This window comes from Periophthalmus magnuspinnatus, chromosome 20 (genome assembly GCF_009829125.3).
Source record: "Periophthalmus magnuspinnatus isolate fPerMag1 chromosome 20, fPerMag1.2.pri, whole genome shotgun sequence".
In the NCBI taxonomy this organism is placed as follows: Eukaryota; Metazoa; Chordata; class Actinopteri; order Gobiiformes; family Gobiidae; genus Periophthalmus; species Periophthalmus magnuspinnatus.
The window spans coordinates 9,117,186-9,138,611 of NC_047145.1; the positions used below are offsets into that span (position 1 = coordinate 9,117,186).

The 21,426-nt window shown below is 37.6% G+C and overlaps 1 protein-coding gene across 2 annotated transcripts in view; it reads left to right on the top strand.

Moving 5' to 3' along the window:
• The window catches only part of mkxa (mohawk homeobox a), a 32,164-nt gene extending 13,847 nt beyond the window's left edge, over positions 1 to 18,317 (top strand). Inside the window, exons 5-6 of one of the 2 annotated variants that reach the window (XM_033986266.2) lie at positions 16,510 to 16,543; positions 17,825 to 18,317. In XM_033986266.2, the coding sequence (XP_033842157.1) occupies positions 16,510 to 16,543; positions 17,825 to 18,041 (251 nt within the window). In that variant the 3' untranslated portion in view covers positions 18,042 to 18,317. The remainder of the gene's footprint in view (positions 1 to 16,509; positions 16,544 to 17,824) is intronic. The other variant, XM_055230032.1, reaches the window with a different exon arrangement.
• The last annotated feature ends 3,109 nt before the right edge of the window (positions 18,318 to 21,426 follow it).

Below are 21,426 nucleotides of genomic sequence, written 5' to 3' on the forward strand. Positions count from 1 at the left end.
ATATCAAATATCAACCTGCTGCTCTCATTGACAAAAATTCCACATGACTTTATATCATTTGTATTTATAGCCATTTTTTATGTTTCATACAAACACAAAACATATCTGTTTTCAAAAACAGATATGTTTTAGAAATCAGAGGTTTGACTAGTTGTCTTGATTTCGATAGAAATGAATTCATTCAATACTCAATACCTCTTACGATACCACAATGAAGATAAAAAATGCTCCTTTTAGTAATGGAATGTAATTTTCATATACAAAATAATATTACTTTCTTTATCTCAGCATGAGCTCTTTCAGATAAAGCTCAAAATCATAATAAAACTGTTCAGGAAAGCTAAAATTTTGTCCTGTTAATGTGTTTTTTGCAGTATCTATACTTGCTCAAATAAGTATCTAGTCTTGATATTAGTTTTCGTTTGATATCTTTGTATTTTCAAAAGTCAAATCTATTTTATTGCAATAAAAATATTCTATCTCTCCTTTATTAAATCCACTCAAATTTATTTCCATTGATAATAGAAATGAATGTATCCGGAAGTAGAAAATAGAAACAGAAAGGACAATATATTAAGAGTTTTTGCAAATGCACTCTTTATATGCAATATGTGTAATAATGTATCGTTGCAAATTGACTTGCAATATACTCCTATTTGGCACAGCAAGCTGCCAATGTGGCTGTCTTGCCATTGTGAGGTTGGTCTCCCCAGATTGCTGCCCCTGTCCTAGCATATAAAGCTTAATTTATCAGAAAACGCAACATATCTTTGTGAAACAGGCATTGTAGCTGTTTAATGCATTAACAGTAAATTGTAGTTCTCATTTTGGGCAATTTGAGAAAAACACAATAGAGTTTCACTGCACATTAATTTGCCCGATCCCCCCATGTGTATTATCACTCCCTTTTGGCCTGTTGCGGTGTGTCTGCCAGCTGTGTGTCCATTGGCTGTGTCTCCTTTGCGCTGCTGGGCTGTTGTTATCTGGGGCCGCAGAGGGCAGTGAGACGTGGCAGGAGACGCAGAGAGGAGATTTACCCTGATGGAAACTTCACACAAATGTATTCAGGTCCACACGCAGCGCTCCAGTCCAAACACCTCCACCAACCCCAGCCTGTGGGGAATGTCATACAACAGAAGAATTCCAGCGCACATGCCAGAGGGTTGTGCCAAATTAGCCTTTAATGGGATATTAAATGGCAGGAATCTGGCGCAGTGTTTTGTTTCTCGCTCCGTACCGCATTTGGGCCCATCGATCTTCATATGGATCACTATGTACCAAATAACTTATAGCATTTTGTGGACAAGCCCTGAGGGCTTTCAACCAGACTTTTTAATATGCCACTTAGCATGTTTTTTAAATATATTCATTAGACCCAGTTGTCTAAGCTGCTTATTGCGACTGGAAAGAGGTTCATTCATGTACTTTTATCCATATTGGATAATAAATTAATAATATTCAGAGCAACACTTTTTTTCTTTCTTATTGGCTGAGATAAATGCTTTATCAGACTGTCATCGATAGTTAGAAATGCGTTGTTTGTATGAGAGGTGTATGGAATAATGTAATAGTTGTTTTTTTTTTTTTTTACTGTAGATCTTGATAAGTTATATTTAGGGATAAGAAATATTTGTTTGAAATAAAAGTAGCTCAAGAAGCACAAAAATGCAAGGTGGTCTGAAAGCAGAAGCCAGTTTCCAATGATTGGCTTTTTACAGGGCTCTGAAAATCCATGGATCAAAACCACCTTGTAAATATTTTCAGTCACTTTCATTCTCTGCTACTCCCGATGTAATTTCAAATGCAATTTATGTGTCCAATTTGCCCAAATATTTGCCCGTTACTACATTTCATGGCTCTCCCCGTATACTTCTATCTGCTGTTTTTGGCCGCGCGTGGCAGTGAAGTCACCATCATTTTACAGCCTTCAAGTGACTTATTTCTTGAGAGGGCCATGTTTAACACATAGTTTTCTCAGAATCAAGTTCAACCAAAACAACGGCACTTGACGGCAGCTGTTGAGATCCTGAGGGCCTTTCAAACCAGGTCAGAACCAGACACTTTGGATCTTGAAGGGTTTTAGTAGCACTTATGGAATAGTTATTGTAATGTGGAAAAAGAGGCCAATGTTTAACTTTCTTGTCTCAGTGTAAAAAGTTAAGACAGATTTGATTGTCAGTTACTATAATGTTAGATGTCGATCACAACTGTTTTTATACCAGACTAACAAGATGGCTAGATTTCCGTACCTTTATTAATGTTCCCCTTGTTTTGTCTCCAAAGAGAAAACCTGCTGTGATGATTTATACAGCAGCCATCTTGGAAAATATTAGAAGTATCCAGGTTGGGGCCATGCATTTCACCAAAGCAATATACAAGAATCCAGGACACTCCCAAAACTTGATGAATGCAATCTCCTTATACAGTCAGGAATGGGAGCAGTGGTGGCTTCTTTCTGCACTGAGTAGTTAGGACCCCTCCATGGCTTTAGCAATCAGCCTTGAGAGGAAGTGTAGCATGGGGTGACAGTAGCTCAGCTGGTTTGTGCAGAGTGTTTGCCCACTGATCCGAAGGTTGGCGGTTGAAATCCTGCTCTCAACATAAACAACATTGCTAGAGCTTGGTCAAATTAATTGACTAACAGTTTGGCTTTGTGATTCCAGCTCCCACATGTGAATATTGCCATTATGTCCTTGGGTAAGACACCCACCCCACCCCCAGTATCTGTGTATAATGCTGTGTGAATGTGGGAGTGGTTCCTTGATGTGAAATGCTTTGAGTGGCTTGAAGGTGGAAAAGTGCTATATAAAAATATGACCATCTTACAATGCACTTGTTCTGAAGGTAGTTTTTGAGTAGATACTAAGAGAAGATTCAGAGCATCAAAAACAATAAAAGGATCAATATGATATTATGATGATATATAAATATGTTATGTGTTAGCAGTTAATACCCCATAGAAGTGTAACACCCCCTCTTTAAAACAGTAAAAAATCTTTCTAATGAGAAATAATCACCAAAATAGATTCACGTTTTAATTTATGGACAGCAAGGTGGCAGAGTGATCAGCACTTCAACTTCACAGCAAGAAGGTCCCAAGTTTGATTCTTGAACAGGGGTTTTGTTTCTTATTTGATGTTCTGTCTGTTTCAGGCCTAGGTTATCTGTGGATACTTTCCTCCACCACTAGAATATGTACTATAAGTCTCCCTTTAAAATTAGATTTCTAATCTCATTGAGGCTATTGTTGTTAAATACACCTTAAATACAGTCATGTCATCAGATTTGGTAGGCCGTATTTCCTTAGGGTACATGGAATGAGTGACCATGGGCAGAATGTAGATGAAATGAATGGACTTGTACTGCACGCTCCATTTCTCCAGAACAGGCCTAATGAATAGCTCCTTCTACAAACACCGATCTGTGCTATGTTTGTCCTCTGCCTTTCACATGACATTCCTCCTAATAAAGCCCATTCAAGTCATTGCCCTGCTAGAACATTGGAGCACAGATGGCATTTGAGTTTGTTCACTTTCCTCACCTTACCTTTCCATTATAATCCTATGAAGGTAGAAATAACAAAACAATCAAATAAAATATTAGTAATGCTGTATTTTAGTGTAGGGAAAATGGCACTTATTTAATGAAAAAACAGTGAAGTTATCCTTCAAGTAACAGCTTCCTGTGAATATAAAATTTCAAACATTATGAGACATTCTAGGTCAAAATTAGCCTGTAAATATTCTTATTACATACAATTAAAGGCCCAACCAGGGTATTGGATTATACAATATCATGGAACTGATACCCGATCCAGGACATTTTTCAGTACTGGCAGCAATATTAGTATTGGTATGGTACATTTCTACTCATTTTGTAAACTATACCTTACCGTATCTAAATCTTATTTTGTTGAAAGATCTTATAAAACCTTTCGTATCTACTCTAGTTTGGACATCTCTCATTATGTCCTTCCACTGCATTCAAATTGGAATAAGGTCTAGACTTCTGCTAAGCCTCTCCAAAATCCTGATACTTTAAAACCAGTTCATTATGTGTGGATGAACCTTGAATGATTAGCCTATTGCGTGAGCCATTTTGGACAACAATGGCCGAATGTTTCCCAACGTTTCCCTGTGGATATCTGCTATTTCTATAAAGGGTCTGGGCGTATGCTACAGTGGGAACAAATGAGAGTTGGCAAAGTGGAGTATAATCCTGGCATTAACGTGTGGTGAATGCAAATGGAAAGGTGGTGCTGAGGGAGAGATGGGAAAGAAAAGAGCTTATTGGAAGATGAGAGGTTGGCTCCTGACCACTACAGAGGGACAGTTAAAGGGGATCATTGACTGGACAAGTGTGAATGAAAAATATCAGTGTGAATTAGTTATATGCACTTCCTTACATAGAAGAGAGAGTGCAGAGAGACCTCTCATCACAAGACTCCTAAGGACACGCAATCAGGCACATACACTCTCTAAAGAGGTTGAATTACAGATAGTGTAGAATAACTAGGGTTGTTTGAATAAATTCCAAAGTATTTATATTTTTTAAACCACTTGATGCTGTTCAAGTAGAAATATCCATCTGTAGTTGATACCTTTGTTATAGACAAACACTCCTGGCCCGGGAGCTGAACATGGGGCATTCTTGTTGTGAGGCCTTGAGTGCTAGCCACTCAGCCATCAAGCCGCCATAGGAGCAAGTGTTATGTTTCTGTAAATTCTGTATTCAAATTATTAGTACCAACCTTGGTATTAATCTATATCAAATCAAAAGTAAAAAAAAAAAAAAAAGTACCCAAAACTAATCTAAAATAACAACTAAATTGAGTCCAAACCAGCTTGGAATGCAGAGTTAAGGGATATGAAATTAGATTTTTACAAAAATAAAGATTCTTTCCAATAAACAATGTTTTGCGCAGTGTAGCACTCCTCAAGTATAGTATTTGGGTAATCCTCTATCTGGACCCACAGACAGACACCATCCCTGCGTTCCCACGGGATAAGCCTACATACAGGCCTTAATAACAGAAGTGAGGTGAGTACGGATCCACATAGGGCATCCCAGGCCACTCCAGCCCACCACTGTGAAGAATGGGAGCATAATTGTGCTGTGAATGCAGCACAAACATATCATTTGGCCTTGAGCTCCCCTAAAAAGGACATAACCAGGCTGAGGAAAACACTTACAAATTTGAATAATGTTTACTTGTGGCTGGTGTCGTCTTCTCTAATGTGCACCGCAGACAAGAGCCCGAGGAGCTGGGAGAACATAGACAATAAGCTGTGATGTCACCCGTAGAAACCAAAATGAGCTCGTCACGGAGCCAGAAGTGATTACCATATTTGGGAAACAGTCAGAGGATTCCAAGTACGGATATATGAATGGAGAGAATGTGTCTCAAAGATGCAACAAATATTTAGTACACGTGTTTTTGTTATACATACTGTCATATATTCTGTAGGTTCTGCTTTTATTTCATCTAATAACGACTCAACCAAGAGATTTCATACAGTACATCTGATATAATAATGACACATTTTTTACAAATTCCTTTGCAAACTACAGCATTCACTCAGCAGTGACTCATACAGGTGCGCACAGGTATTCTCAGTCTTTTTAAGAATGCCAGTAGATGAGTTATTTGAGATGTTCACCAACATCTCAAATAACTCATCTACTGGCATTATGTCCTTATGTCCTTGTGTGCAAAAGAAGGCAACCTTTTTCACCCATCAAACAATAGAACTAACATTTTTGTATAATATAGTATCATTTTGTATGAAGTGACTGTCTGATTTATGAATTATGGTAAAGCGAAAAGGCAGCAAACAGCATCAGTCATTGTGTGTACCTGTGTGTACCACCATGTAACCAACTGACATTAGCAAGAGTCTTATTTGTAAATTTGTAGCTATTCAGCTCATTCCTGACGTTGCCGTTGGCACCGCCACCATCAGGGGAGTTGTATTATTTTACATGTGGCTGCCAAGCTTGACAGAACATAAGTTCTATGCTGACTACAAAGCCATTTTAAAGCCTCCCAGAGAATCGATGGAGTGTTGACTAGGTGCAAATGAACATTGAACACACAAATCAACCTACTTCTATTTTATATTTTAGTGGTGAAACCTTTCTCAAATTCTCCATTGGATTCCTGTTTAACCAGCAGTGCCACCACTAAAGAAAGCACAGTTTAGTAGCATTTAGAGGCAAAAGTGGGCGGGGCAGAATAAGGTCAATACTCCTAAATTCCCAGTCCACCATGAGTCACCCTCTGTCGTCTTCAGCTCCACAGTCTAATCTGGTAATGATGCTGTTTGTTCTTTTTAAGTTTGTTTGCGACACCCGTCCACAGCGAGACGCTCCACTCATTTAGGCTGATTTAAGCCGTACTGATTACTCTCCCTGTCTGTTTACTGATGCTGGTAAACACAGGACAAACTGGCACATCCATACACACTGTTATTATTCCCCCATCCAGCAAAGTGGAACCTCTGACGCTGGGCTGTGTTATCGACCACAGGCCAAACCACTGTGTCATCTGATGTGAAGAGACAAAACAGATGCAATTCTCTATCTGTTGACTCTTTCAGATACTGAGCTCATGAGGTTTACTTAAAACTTGTAGTTCACTATTGCTCGTCACTGTTTATGACAAATGAGATGTAAATGTATGCAGTAATAGCACTCAGCTAAAATTTTAAGTAAAGGGTTGAATGTTGAGTTACACAAAAACTAGGTCTGCTACTCTTACTGGAACTGCAACGCCTGCTATAGTTGCTTACCATTCACCCATCAACCAGAGAATTTCTGGTTTAAATTTAAGCACCAACTGTTGTTCTGTTTCTGGGATACGCTTCATTCACTCCACTCTTTATTGGCGTGATTGTGGTGGTTGGAGTGTCTGTATGTGTAAAATGGCCACCATGGTTTTGGTTAGGTTGACAGCTGTGCTTAAAGATGAAGCTTAACATAACTGATCATGAATGTGAAATAGATGAGCATTTTATAAAACATCACAGAACTAGTACTACTGTTGATATTTCTGATATTGCCACTAGTCCTTCTACTACTAATTCTAGTTTTCCCTTACAGTTCCAAAGTACTAAAAGTCATTGTTTTTCCTTGATCCTTCATTAATGTTTTTATTGGAAAATACACCCAGAAATTAAATATATTATACATTTTTTGGATTAAAAGGTACTGCGCTACCATCCCCTGTGGTGTCAGATAGCTAAAAGTGTTGTCAGCGTGAATGGAGAAGGCATTAAATTCACACCGTGGATGATGTCTTTGGCGAACATACTGAAATTGACAGTTTAGTTATATGGGACCTCAGAACGTCTCACCACCCGAAGAGACAGGGAGGAGGGTGATCCAAACCCTGGCAACACACAGGCCAGCTGCAGTGCCAAGGCAGATCAGAGTCCGTTTCCAGGCCTGACACTGTAAAAAAGCACAGATCTTTCAAGAAAAATATTACAAGAGCGATCGTAATACTGCGCCAAACCCAGTGGCGAGTGATCACTTTTACACCCCGGGCCCTAAACTTTAGCTTGGGCCACAGTCAAGCAAAAGATTGGAAGACAAGAAGAGCTGGGACAGTCCAAATGTATACGTGTCCCCATTTTGAAGTAGATGACATTAACCATTTTGCAGAGTTAAATAATTTTGTCCAGTGACTAACCTGCTGACAGTAAACTTTGATTCATTTTCAGCATTTGCTTTGCTTTTATAGGAATCCGAGAACTTATTAAATGATTCATGCTTCCAGTGTTTCCTTAGGTCAGCAGTGAGAATTTGTGAAGTCTGACAAACCACTCTGCATTTTATCAAAGGCAGTAGGCAGGACCATGGTAGATTTTTGAGGTTTTTTTTTTTTTTTAGTTTAACAGGTGATAAAAAAAAAACATTGAAAAAATGTGTTAACAAATACACCAAATTATAATGTTACGAAGTTTGTCTCCTGCAAAAAAACCTTCTATACACTAAGTTTTCTTCTTAAAGCCACTGTACTTGAGTATTTCTGTCTTAAAATCTTGAAAAACAGAACTAGTTCATTTTAACTGGTCTGCAATGGTCCAAAGTTACTCCTCACTTGCGTTATGTATTCTGAAGATGATAATTATTCACCACAATGAGTTTATAAGCGTTTTTCACAACTTTCAGTGACCAGAGTTTTGCTATCACAGTAAAGCTACTAGCATGGTAACGACACATTCTTGATTCTCGCTTTATAATTAGATGACAGTACACAGCAGATTTATTTTGACCTCAAGAGCTGCTTACACGGTATACAGTTGAAAACAGTTTATATACATTATATAAAGACATAAAATGAAAAGAAATGTAATGAGAAAAAAAAAAGAAAAATTGTCTACAAAAAAAAAAAAAAAAAATCCCCCCAGTGTTCTGGCATTTAGCAAATAGAAATAATTTTGGTAATCCTAATTGACCTAAAACAGGAAAAAATCTTTTTATATAGTGTATGTAAACTTCTGGTCTCAATTGTATCTGTACTGGGACAAGACAAATGTTGCTCAAATACAATGAAAAATTGGTACAAACCCTTTACGAGCTAGTACACACTGTTCCACCTGCTGATGTCATTGGTCGCAATCATATTTTTCCTTAAGTCTTTAAACCTTCATCAGGCTTGTTCTGATCATTCTATTACTCAAATGCCATTGTTTTGTCAATAACTAGCCGCTTTGGTTTTTTACTTATTTGAACTAGTATCAAATATAGCTTGGTCCAGATTGCCTGATCTAAATGAGAATTAATGCTCATTTCTGAAGGTCCTTTTCCAAATTATGGCTTGTTTTTCTTTGTTATACAGATGAAACAATTGTGTTTGTGAGGTCAGAAGTGTATTTTTGAACTTTGGAAAGAACCAGAGAGCCTCACCCTCGTCTACACGCTCACATTTTACTAGACATGGAAACAATGATTTTCTTTTTAGCAGTCATGATAATATTGTAAACAGGTTTCACTTTTCCTTAATATATAAATGCTGCTGATGATTGCAACCTACAGCCAAGTTATATTATGTTTTTGTTTATCTTGCCTAATTGAACCCGGCTCATGTTGTACACGGACCCTCCTTGTTTATTGCTGCACGTTGCTAACAACAACAACAGCTCCAGACGATAATGATGCTAGCTAACCGCTCGCCGATCTTAACAGGTGGAATCGTACTCCCTCTCTAATTTATCAAACCAAGCTCATTTTCTCTCATCTAAACCAAACTTGAGCGTCTCTTCTTTTTTGGTCTGATGCCATCATTACCCCGCAGTGACGTTAAGTGAGCTAGTATTTTAGTCCCTCTAGAGCGACGCCAGGAACTTTCAGACTCCTTCTCCCCTCTCCCCCTCGGCGGTCCGTGAAAGCCCGCGGTCAGACGGGCCCAAAGGCAACAGCGCGGCGGACGCAGTGTTCGGTAGCAGAAATAATGAAAGCTCCCCGTGATTTATGACTGATTTATAGAGTCCTTGGCACGCCACTTGTTTTCAAAAATCCCACTTTGAGATGTTTTAGGCACAGAGTGGTGGAAATGTCGTTTTTGTATGCGCCCAGGCATTTGCTTATCCTGGTGGACGAGAGTTTTGGGTTCAGCATGTGGTGCCCTGATCCCGAGGGGGTTGGAAGTAAAGCTGCAGTCATTTGTCATGGACTTTTTCTTTGTACTTAGCATAATAAATGGAGATCAGTAGAGAATTTTGTGAACTTGGTCGTCATACTAGTCAAATTTATTTTTATTCCACTCAAAAATTTAAGTCTGATGTCATTTGGTTTGGTCTTGATTCTAACTAGGAGTAGGGAACTAGCTTGGCTTGGCTAAAACGCGCCTGTAAATGTATTAGTTGAGGTTTAAATATTTGTTGTAGACAATACTCAATATGCTAATTTTTGCAACTCTTCAAAACAATAATTCATTTGAAGCCACAGTTTGTAACTTTTGGGCCAAACAATAAACTACAATAAAAGCATGTTTTTCATTTGCAAGAAAATGCTATAAAAACATTGTCATTCCACAAACCTGACTCTTATTTGACCTGGAGGACAGCTTCCTCCTGCCTGCTGCCATGCAAATGTGGTTATTTGACTATAATCTTGTACAGTACGGCATAAAATATATCTATCTCCATGTAGAATGTTCCGAAATATAGTTTTAACTTTCTATTTCCATGGAATCATGCAGGTGACGTGACATCTACAGATCCTGTACCAGTAATCAAAGTTACATACTGTATGGAACTGACATAACAATGCAGTTTTAAAATATTGTCTCCAACCAGAGAAAATCTGTATAGTAAGATATTAGTTTTAAATCCTATTTCAGATAGGTCCATTGTCTTGACGGTGGTCTGTACTCTCTGGACACTTTTGTTTGAGAAATACTGGTTTTGTTGCCGCTATAGTAGACTTTTGGAAGGGCCTGTAATTGACTCCATTAAACAGTGATTATCTGCACGTGCTGATGCTATTGTCTAGGTGGCCCATCTGGACAGTGGCAGGCGCTCACAGAGCCTGGAAGCACTTTAGCCTTTAGCATGGAAAGTCTCCACACTGACAAGCACAGTGACCTCACAACACCAGGCACTTAGCTCTCTCGTTGTTTATCTTTGATGCCAGTGCTGTGAACAAGTCTGTCACCAGCTAAGGACTGAGCTAAGAGTATCTACAGGGAACTTAAAGTCAGATGAAAACAGTAATGAGAAAGTAATTATTGCACTGGCTCAAAGAATTGAACTCTAATATACCACTGGCAATGAATTAAAAGGAGAAATGTGTTAAGATTGCGGGTAGTTTAACATTGTTTAGTAAAGCCAGTCATTGTAGTATGCACTTTTGCAAACCTTAAATTGGATTTAAAGTGCTTTTTATATTTTGCTAAAGCTGTTAATCATCAGTCATCTGTAAATGGATTTGGTTGTTCTTAATTTTAGCTATTTCCACTCTACTTTTGAACTTGTGAATTCAAAATAGATTAAAGTGGACATTATATTTTATTAACTTCTTAGCATTCCTGTTATAAAATGTGTTAATGGTTTTTGCACCAAAGTCTCTGAACAGCTGTATCAGTAGGATCTGCAGAGCTGTGGCAGGTCCACCAGAGCAGCCTCATATGGAGACACTAAAGTGCTTTTTCATAAAACTTATTGTACCCAAAGAGCCGTCTCTGTGAGGGGGTCTAGTTTATAGAATATCCTCACTGTAGTCTGCACTCAATTTTAGGTTGTTTCAAATGTGTGTCTCAATGTCCAATGTTCACTGTCATTCCATTCCTCTGTTCTTTGTTATGCCTTAAATAACACATATTGTACAAATTATATTATATTATTTGGTTGTCCCCTCATCAAAAACATACCTGGTGTTGGATTTTGTTTCATCCATCCATCCATTTTCTTCCGCTTATCCGGGGCCGGGTCGCGGGGGCAGCAGTCTAAGCAACATCCATGTCCAGTTTCATCCATGCTCGTTTAATTAGTGCATTAAACGAGCATGGATGACTTCTCTGAGCACTTCTCTGCTTGGATTTTGCCTGCATTGTTGCGTCACAGATAAAACTGGACTTCTCTTCCCGTACGCCATAAAAGGAATCGTTATGCTGTCAAATTGTGTTCACAATGAAAAATGGGTCTGTTAGCATAGCATAAAGTGGGGATATGGGGCTTCATTTGTTTACTTTCTAAATGTTAATTCCCATTGCTGACAGCAGAGGGAGCTCCAGCACCTAAATGCCTCATTATAAACTACACCCCAGTTTCCAAAGTATATTTTCCAAAAGCAGACATTATTTTAAGTTAGAAAATATGAAATACTTATCCCAAGGTGACCAAACGCATGTTTAAAAGGGAATTAAAGCCACAAGAATGTGCAATAAGTGTTCTTGAAAAGCCCTTCTCGAGACACGTAATACAAATTATCTCCAGGTATAAGCACTAAGTTTTATGACTGCTGTGGTTGGTGATACTGACAAATAAATACCACAATATTTTTTGGGATTATTTTGATATTATGGCAGTTCATCAGAAATGTGATGAGTGCGTGCAATTTAACACAATTAATCTTTGGAGCTCTATTTCATCTATTGCAGATTTAAAATGCCTCATAAAATGTGTCCTGTAAACTCAGACTTCGCAAAATTTCACGCCAAGCACCACACAAGGAAAGATTTGGTTTTCCAAGTGCCACCAGAACAAAACCAAGTCTATAACAGGACAATTCCAGGTCTGACCTAGGGCTAAACCAAGTCTAAAAGTGGACTACTTGAAAAGTTTGGGTATCTTCAAAACACTGTGTTTTGAAAGAACCAAAACTTTTTCAGTTAGTAGTTTGATAGCTCTTCAGTTTGTGGGTTTGCCTAATTTAGAGTCCAAACTATCCACTTTTTTGTCCTCATTTGGATAATTTCTTGTTTAGAAAAATGATGTAGTAGACTTTTACACCTGGTTTAGCCCTAGATCAGACCTGGAACTGTTTTGTTATAGACTTGGTTTAGTTCTGATGGCACTTGGAAAACCAAATCTTTTCTTTGGTGGTGCTTGGTGTGAAATATTTAAGAACCACTGCCTTTGAAAATTAAGAACACTGACTAAAAAGGAATGTGTTTGAATGGAGCTTCAGTGGAGGGTATTCCTTTAAACTGCACAAAGTTCACCTTTCTGAAAACACATATACGGGAAGCTCTGCATTTACTTTGGCCTGGTGAAATCTGAGCGGTCATTCACTTTGTACCAAGCTCAGCGGGTATCACCACAAACCCTTTCAGCGGAACACAGACGACCAATGACCTGTGAAATACTAATAATGGAAAGTAAATATAATATCTGATAAAGCAGGATAAAAGTTGAAAGAAACACGTCTCTGGTTAGAAACATGGCCAAACCAGGAGGTGAGGATTTTGTTGGAACAGATTTGCATATTCAAATGGGAAATCTCCAGTCTGCGGTTTGAGATTCTGGGTTATCAAGTCCTCATCTTACTCTAACACGCGCACACACAATCTTTTCAAAGAATTGTGTAAGTTAAGAGAAAGTTTCTGTTGCCATCACACAAAAGTACAGGAAATATTTGAATTCATGTTAGCCTGGAGAGGCATAAAGTCGAGGGTGTTACCATGGTTAGGATGCACTAGAACATTTCGAGAAACAAGGGAGGAAGAGCAAGAGGTGTCTGGGGTAATTAAGAACTCCTCACAAATGGTCCAATGCTACATCCAGATCTTTGGAAGGAAACATAACACTGATAAAGAATGGGGGAGATTGTAGATGTTTTAGCTGGAGTTACACCCCTGAAAATGGTCCATATTCAACCCTACTCTAAGTCTTCATTTTCCGTTAGGCTCCAATTTAAGATAGACGCACTTCAGAATGACCACAAGGAACCAGCCGTTTGGTGATTTGGTATATATTTATCTCAGATACCCTTGTTGTTGTAATGCTAAGGCACTGATGAAGTGTCTTACCCAAGGACTAAATGCTGTAGTATTTTCTATGGGTGTGATTTGAACTGAACAACTTTCAGAAGAGTTCCTCTTTTACTCATGTGTGCATCTGCAGTTGAAAATTCCATATACAGTGCGTTGTCAATTTTGTTAATCATTAAGTTCCTTAAATATAATTAGTGTATGCACACCAGTTGCATGTAATAATTAAGGCCCTGTATCCAAGCCCACGTATTTGAGCTAAATTTGTTTTAGCCCCAGTACAGATATATTGAATCTCTTGAGGTCAGAATATGTCAGCTGTGTGCTGTTTTCATTTAATTGTTGTTATAGTATTTTATTGTCCGATAATCAGGAAGAGCATTTTAGCATACTATTTGTTGCTTACTGTGCCTCTGATTTATGAACAGTGCTTTAAAAATCATTGCTGTGAATAACTAGAATGCTCGGAATGCACAAGATAAGTAATCGATAACTTTGGACCACTGCAAACTGTAAAATGAACTGGTTTTGTTTTTAAGGTGGTAAAAATTTGGTACAGTGTCTTTAAATATTTTTACTCATTTTCTAAGTAAAATGTGACTGTTGAAAGTAAACAGATTTGCTCTATTCCGTGTTTCTATTCTCTTGATGGTAGTGTAAAAGTCAGCAATATAGTCCTTTATTCTTTGTCCTCAACATTTAATTTATGGTTTGAAAGTTGGCAAGTTGTGTAAGTCGTCATATGTTAAGTGGTGCATAGAATAAGTCCAGACTTCTAAATATACCATAAATCTTATGATATAATTCCTAGCAAGAACAATATACGTCTTGATAAGAGTTGCGTGACTATGCAAAAATGTGTGTCCCAATTGCGATGCCAGATGAGAAGAGCTGGCTTTCCTTTAAGTTAACAAAATGAACTAAAACTGACAAGTTATAACAAATATTCGAACACTCAATATATTGTTTAAATTCTCTACTAGTTTGGCAGTTTACTTTTTAGAATATGTACTTTTAATTCTGAAATTTCCCCACTGTGGGACAAATTAAGGTTTCTCTTATTTTTAGTTGATGTGTGGATCTATATGTTGTGTCTTGTTTAGATTTTAGCTTTTTTTTGCGTTCTTTCAAAATTCTCTATTTTACAACAATTTGACCATGATTAAATATTATTGGATAGGATTGTCAAAAGTATCAAAAGTCGGACACTTTCGTTTCGATACTAGTTTTAGTATAGAAACGAAATACTAATTTGGGCAGGCATCAATACTAAAAAAGTCACATTCACATGACAGAAATGAACCTTTCCTGAATAGCTTTAGGATGAGGTTGAGCTGTATCAGAACAAGTATAAGACACACAGACTAGTATACACCCAGGGACCACAGCAGAACCTACCTGGACAACTGAGGGATTACATTAATATAACACCACATGGTAATGTAAAAGAACGTACTAAGTGTTATTTATTATCATTGTGGTATCTGAATCGGTTTTGAGTATCGAGGTATTCCTTAGTATCGAAAATTTGTTTGAAACTTTGGTATCATGACAACAATAATATTGGATGACCCCTCTGTCAATCCTTGGTATTTTGTGCAAGGAGAAGATCTCTCTCTTTGAACCAAATTCAAATTTTGCTGGAGTCCAGCATCTGTGAAGTCATTGATTTGCCCAGACTGAACTTCTTACCAGCTCAGCGGGCCTTAGCGGGCTGTTTAGCTAGCTTAGTGCCTTGTAGTAGGCCATAGGGTAGGGGAAATCCAGATGCCTTGCCCAAATGCCAAGCTTTTGTCATGGCTGGCAGGCACATCTCATCTCACAGCAAAGGAGACACTAGACAGGTCCAAAGTACACAGAGCATACCCCCACACTCTGCTCTGTCTCCTCCTCCTAACCATAGACACGTTCTATGTTTAATGAGCAGGCTATTCCAGCTAATGCCTTTCATATGAAATAGGGGGTCAATATTTATCGTGTGTACCTTTTCTTTGCAGTGGTGGGAAATGTTTCTTTATTTTTTGCAATGCGATAAGATTTGACCTGTAGAAGGTTGAATTGGTAATTTTTCAGATTCTAGGATAAGATCATGTCATACTCCCACATTTCCCTATTGATTACATTATATTTGCCATGAAATACCCAAATGATAAATTCAGAAATGTTGAACCAGATCATTTCTATTAGTGACTAGATCCTAAAACTCACTGTATTACTACAAACACATGTCATTTTAACTTTAGCTGCCCCCATCTGTATTTGATATTTCTGCCTATAGAATGTTGTGATGTCATCTGAAACCCAGGAATGAGTAACTTCTGACTTCTGTGACTCACTGTAGATACAAACTAACTAATAACTACTATGTTCATGCTCATTGGCTTTGGCTGTCAATACTCAATATTAGCCATTACCAGTATAGGGGCTGAAAATGTCTTTTTTCCGCCTTAAAATGCATATAACTTATTACAAAATGCATCCAACTGTGTTATGCAACTGTTACTTATCGTTCAAATAACTACGGAACAACTTTGTAGGAATTAAAGTTCAAATATCATGAGACATTCTGGGCCTCAGCCTGTAATTATGTGTATTAATATGTCTTAATACATTAAATTAAAGGCTGAAACAATATCACAGAACTGATATCTGTTTCATTTTTCTGTATTATGATTATCAACATATAGCGCACTTTAAAATTGGTTATTGTGACAGGTCTATAACCAGCTATCTCTGCCTTAGCACCATTACCATTAGCATTTTTTGGGGGGATGGCTCAGATCATTCAACTGTGCTGGCCGGGGTTCATTTGTTTTCCGACTAAATATTAGCGCCCGGAGCTTGTGAGTCATGAGGCACATCTTTCATCTGCATCTGATTCGTCACCTACTTTCTCGACGCCATTCTTTGCATTAAAAGTTTAAAAAAAGTTAACGCAGAGACAAAGCAGAGACAAAGCAGAGACACACATGTTTGCACGGAACACGCAGCACTCCAGCCGACATGATCTGAGAATGTGGATACATCAAGTTTGAGAAATTAACATTCTTTTTCCCTCTTGTATTTTTCAGAAACCACAGACCATGGATCAAGTAAATGTGACAAGTAAGTCGGCTTTTTCCAAATATGTGATAGGAATTTCTAAAGGAGTCTGCACTGTATCCACCTGTTATTTGAATTTACCTATTATTTTCCATTTATAATTTAGATGTTGTGACACCAATGAAAGCCTATTTTGAAAGAACTTAACTGAAAGAGTACACTAAATGAATTCCAAGTTTAAATTTAGGGCAGTATATACATTTAATTTTAAACGTTTAGCATCCGCAGTGTACAAATTGCTAATATCATTGTTTTATTCTGTTTTTAACATTATTAAAGGTGCACTATGTAGCTCTTCTGGTGGGCAAGGTTGCTTCTCCAACAGATCTAACTTGTAGCTTGGTCTGCTTGTCTCCATAGAGACAGACAGGTTTGATTCCATTAAACCTATTTAGGCCTGTCACAGTAAAACATTTTGAAATGTGATATATTGAATATTATGATAATATTAAAACCAAAACATAAAGCAGAATTATTAAAAAGTATTCTAAATGTACAATATTGTTAAATAACATTGAGCTGTATAAATAAATAGTAGAATGCAACACTTTTTAGTTGGTGTAATTTTAGTTCATAATTCAATCTTCTACAGTGCAAATATTATCATACTGCAGAAAAAAAGAACCAAAAATTTCTCACTATCTACAAAGAAAAATTAACCATGATAAATATTGACCCCATCCCCAAAATATTGTTCCATTCAACATAAATTGAGCAATAAGTAGATATAGTAATTCTTGTGACAGGCCTAAACCTCTCTAATAGAACATTGTAGGAAAAGCAACAAAATCTTGACAAAAGGGTAGGGAAGCCTCCACTAAAAATGCAACATAGCGTAACTTTAAAACCATATTTTGTTGTTTGTGCAAAAACAGCAAAATGTTGTTTTTTTTGTTTTTGGTCTCTCTGCCATCTAATGTAGAAACCAATTTCATAGCCAGGCAGAACACTCAAATCGTCTCTTTTCCAATTGTTCCAAACGTCGTTTCTTCTGGTCTTTTAGTTGTACCACAAAAACGTTGATATCATAGTACCCTTTTTGTATAGCACATGAAATATTGTTGTTACAATAATATGACTGCCAATTTAAAAGTACAAACACGTAAATGAAAGACATATAGAGTATGCACAGTTATATCATTACATACAACAGTTTGAGTGATGCACATTGTTGAAGGTTACAGTCTGTTGACGTGTGCGGCTGTGTTCACACCCACAACACTAATCACTAGCACACTTTTTCAATCCTGTCTTCTCTAAGAATGTGTTCCTCTGTGTGTGCAGTAGCAGCGGCAGCAGTGGGGGGGCGGTGGTGCACAGGCACCGGGTGAAGGGCAGAGACGAGACGTACTGGAGGGAGATGAACGCCGCCATGGCCCTGACCAACCTGTCCCAGAGCAGCAACGACAGCCCCCCAGGGACCACCAGCTGCATCATCCAGAAGTCCTCCCACATAGCAGAGATCAAGACTGTCAAAGTGCCACTCATGCCCAAGTACTGACCCACAGTTTACTATGCAACGACCGGGACCAAAACACCAGTGCTGAGGAAAGACTCTTTTCTAATGTTAACTTATTTTCATAAGTTTTAGATTTCATTTTTTTTGTACGCTATGTATTTGCCGAAGTGCCTTGGAAGTATTACTGTGCCCAATGTAAACTCTATGTGCCTATTTGAGAAATATGAGGTTTTTGAAAACTACGCTACAGTTGTGCCTTAAAAATGTAATGGCTCTACAGACAGTTGAAGTCAATATTGAGCAATCTTTTTAACTTCTCAAGTATTCAAAATAACTTCCAATCATTGTCATTTTACGAATGTTCTGCTCCAAACCACGTACTTTTACTGACAGATGATTAGTTGTAGACCTTTCCATTATAAAGACCCCAGCTGATAACTGAACATTTTAAACAATTGGATCTTGATCGATTACATTTTGATCAATTGCACAGACCTAATGCTACAAAATTATGTGACTGGTCTCCACTCAGGCTTTGAAGTGTGCATTCTAGGCATAATTGTAAAGCTGACAATAGTTTGGTTAATTTCAAAATATAAATTGAAGCCATGCGTTACAACAAAAGAACATCACTATACTGTATAACACATCTGACAATACCCACAAAATTCTTCCACAATTTAAAATTCAAAATCAGACATTCAGAGCTACATGTAAATAGCAGGTGTCCACAGAACAAGATGAACTGGCCTCCAGTTGAAATGCAAGGTCTTAGGGCCCAACCTGCTTTTGCGAACAGTCCCATTGCAGTAACACAGTCCTTGTTTAGGCTGGACTCTCCCCTTTGATTGAAACCACAACACTGTTTTGTCTCCACCGGGCTTCCATAGTGTCCAGACATCATGTACAGAGCAGATAAGCATCCACTCTTCATGGCCTTTGCTAGTTAAATAGTTTCTTACAGTGCAAAAAGTCTTATTAATGTAACTAGGTAAGTTAAATTACTTAAGAGGATTTTACTTTGACTTAACAAGTAAAACATCTGCCAATGTAATATATTATGAAAGATAAGATTTTGTTTCAAAATGCAAAGTGCAGCCATTTTTTTTTATTTAAGAATGGCCAGGTGCTTTTTTCTTATTTTAAGTCCAAAAGCTCATGTTCCAATGGAAGATAATTTTACTTGCCAAGTTGAATCTACTCTACGCTCTATTGTGTTTCATTCACACTTGTGTCCTGAATCCACTAAATTCAAAATTTTCTTAAAAGTGCACCATTCACATTTTGCCCAGATTGGTGTGTCACAGGTAAAACTCTGGACTTCTACACTGTTTCAGTGCATTAACATGACCTGACACATTCTGAGATCAAATTGTGTTTACAGCGAACACATGACCCTATTAGCATAGCATTCACAGGGCATAAGAACTTAAATTGCTTACCTTACTAAATGTTAATTCCCATTGCTGACAGTAGGGGGAGCTCTAGCGCCTAAATGCTTCACTGGCTGTAGTTTATAAAGTATATTTTCCAAATGCAGACATATTTTCAAGTTAGGAAATGTAGAATACGTCTCCCAAGGTGACCAAAAGCATATTTAAAAGAGAATTAAAGCCACAAGAATGCATTATATGTGTTCTTTAAGTGTAATAAGTACCAAAACTCTTGTTCCATTGGCAGATAATTTACTTGAGTAAAATATTTCTTTTTTTGATTCAAGTAATTTTAACAGTTAGATTAGACTTTTTGCATTCTACACATTGACACAGTCTGCTGGAACAATGCCATGGCCTTAAAAGGGATGTTTTGATGAAGTTTCATATGTTTGCGCTGAATGTGAGATAGAGCCGCTCCGCCCCTCCCCTCCTCATGTCCTTCTGCCTTTTGATCCACTGCCCTTTCAGCTGTTCAGAATTATGTTCAAATGAGTGTTTACAAGAGCCCAAAGGAGAGACTTAAGAGTGCTTTTCTATCAGAAACTTTCAGTATTATCTCAAAAGCCAGTGTTCAAAGTGTTTGTGTATGGGTGGTCTGTTTGTAGTTGATCAAAACTACAGATTGCCCCATATGGATTTTTATGTTGATATTTGACTAACTGCTCTGGCCAACAACCAATATTTGCCAATACCGATATTAAAATGTTATAATACAGCAAAGCCCACAAATGTATGTTATAGCAAAGTTCACTATTTACCTTTTCACCTTTGTAAACTGTATACCCTTTGGATAAAATGATTTGTTGCATGATTATTTTAACATACAACCATATTTTTCTCATATGGGTTTTTTGAGCCAACATCCGATATTTGTCTTGCTGTTGTGGCTGATCTATAATTATTTTAAGTTATAGTGAAGTTTACAAATTAACAACAAAATGTATTTATCTGGGATATAAATTCATATTTTTAGTCTGTTCAAAAAGACAAATCTGCTGCACTGGACAAACTGGGAATGACATAGAGACACACACAGACGGGGGCAGTGCAGAAAAAAGATTTTAAATATTGGACCGATACCAATATCTGGGGAAATCCACATTGTTTTTTGTTTTTTTTGCGTTTCTACTTTCACTTTAACTCTGTAGTCTTTTCAAAAACAAAAATCGGATGCACTGAGGACAATCTGGGAATGACACAGCCACACAGAGAGAGGGCAGTGCAGAGCAAAACAGTGGTCCTAAAATATCAGTAAAATTTTCAGTATCGGACCTGGGAGACCCTCTGATATCACCGATACCAACATTGGAACCAATATTGCCAATCCATTATCAAAACTCTGTTGGGCTGTGTGTTAGTAAGGGGCTCTTATGTCATCTGAGGGAAATAATCTCTAAAACTGAAGCAATTAATGCTCATTGTACATGTTCTGTTTGCTTAAATGTGCACTATGTAAGTTACCTGGGGGGTTAATATCCATGGAGACGTCATTATTTTGCCTGAAAATTTCCACAAGTATGGTATTAAACGCATCTGTGTTGTATCTTGTGGCCTATAGACATGTAGCCCACAAACTGGTGTAGGTATGTAAGTTTAATGCACTGTGCAAGCAGGTGGGGGACTCCCAAGAGTTGCATAGTGTACCTTTAATTACAAGGTATGTTTAAATTTCAGTATGAATGGCATCTAATCAGGGGTTTTAAATTTGAATGCATTCTTACAAATTAGTAAATATTATGACTTTGTCTACCTGAACGGAGAGAATGTTCTATTTTATATTGGTATTAATCAGCAGTTTCAGCACATGTTACCTTATAAACTAGTACTAAACGTAAAGAGGTTTGAAAATCTTAATTTTGGCAGGGTAATATTACAAAGCAAGTACAGCAATGTTAAACTTGTCAAACTATCTAGCGAAATCAATGGTAGCAACTTTTGTGTAGACAGCAGTATATTCTTTCCCAGCTGTTTGACTGTATGGGACACAAAAA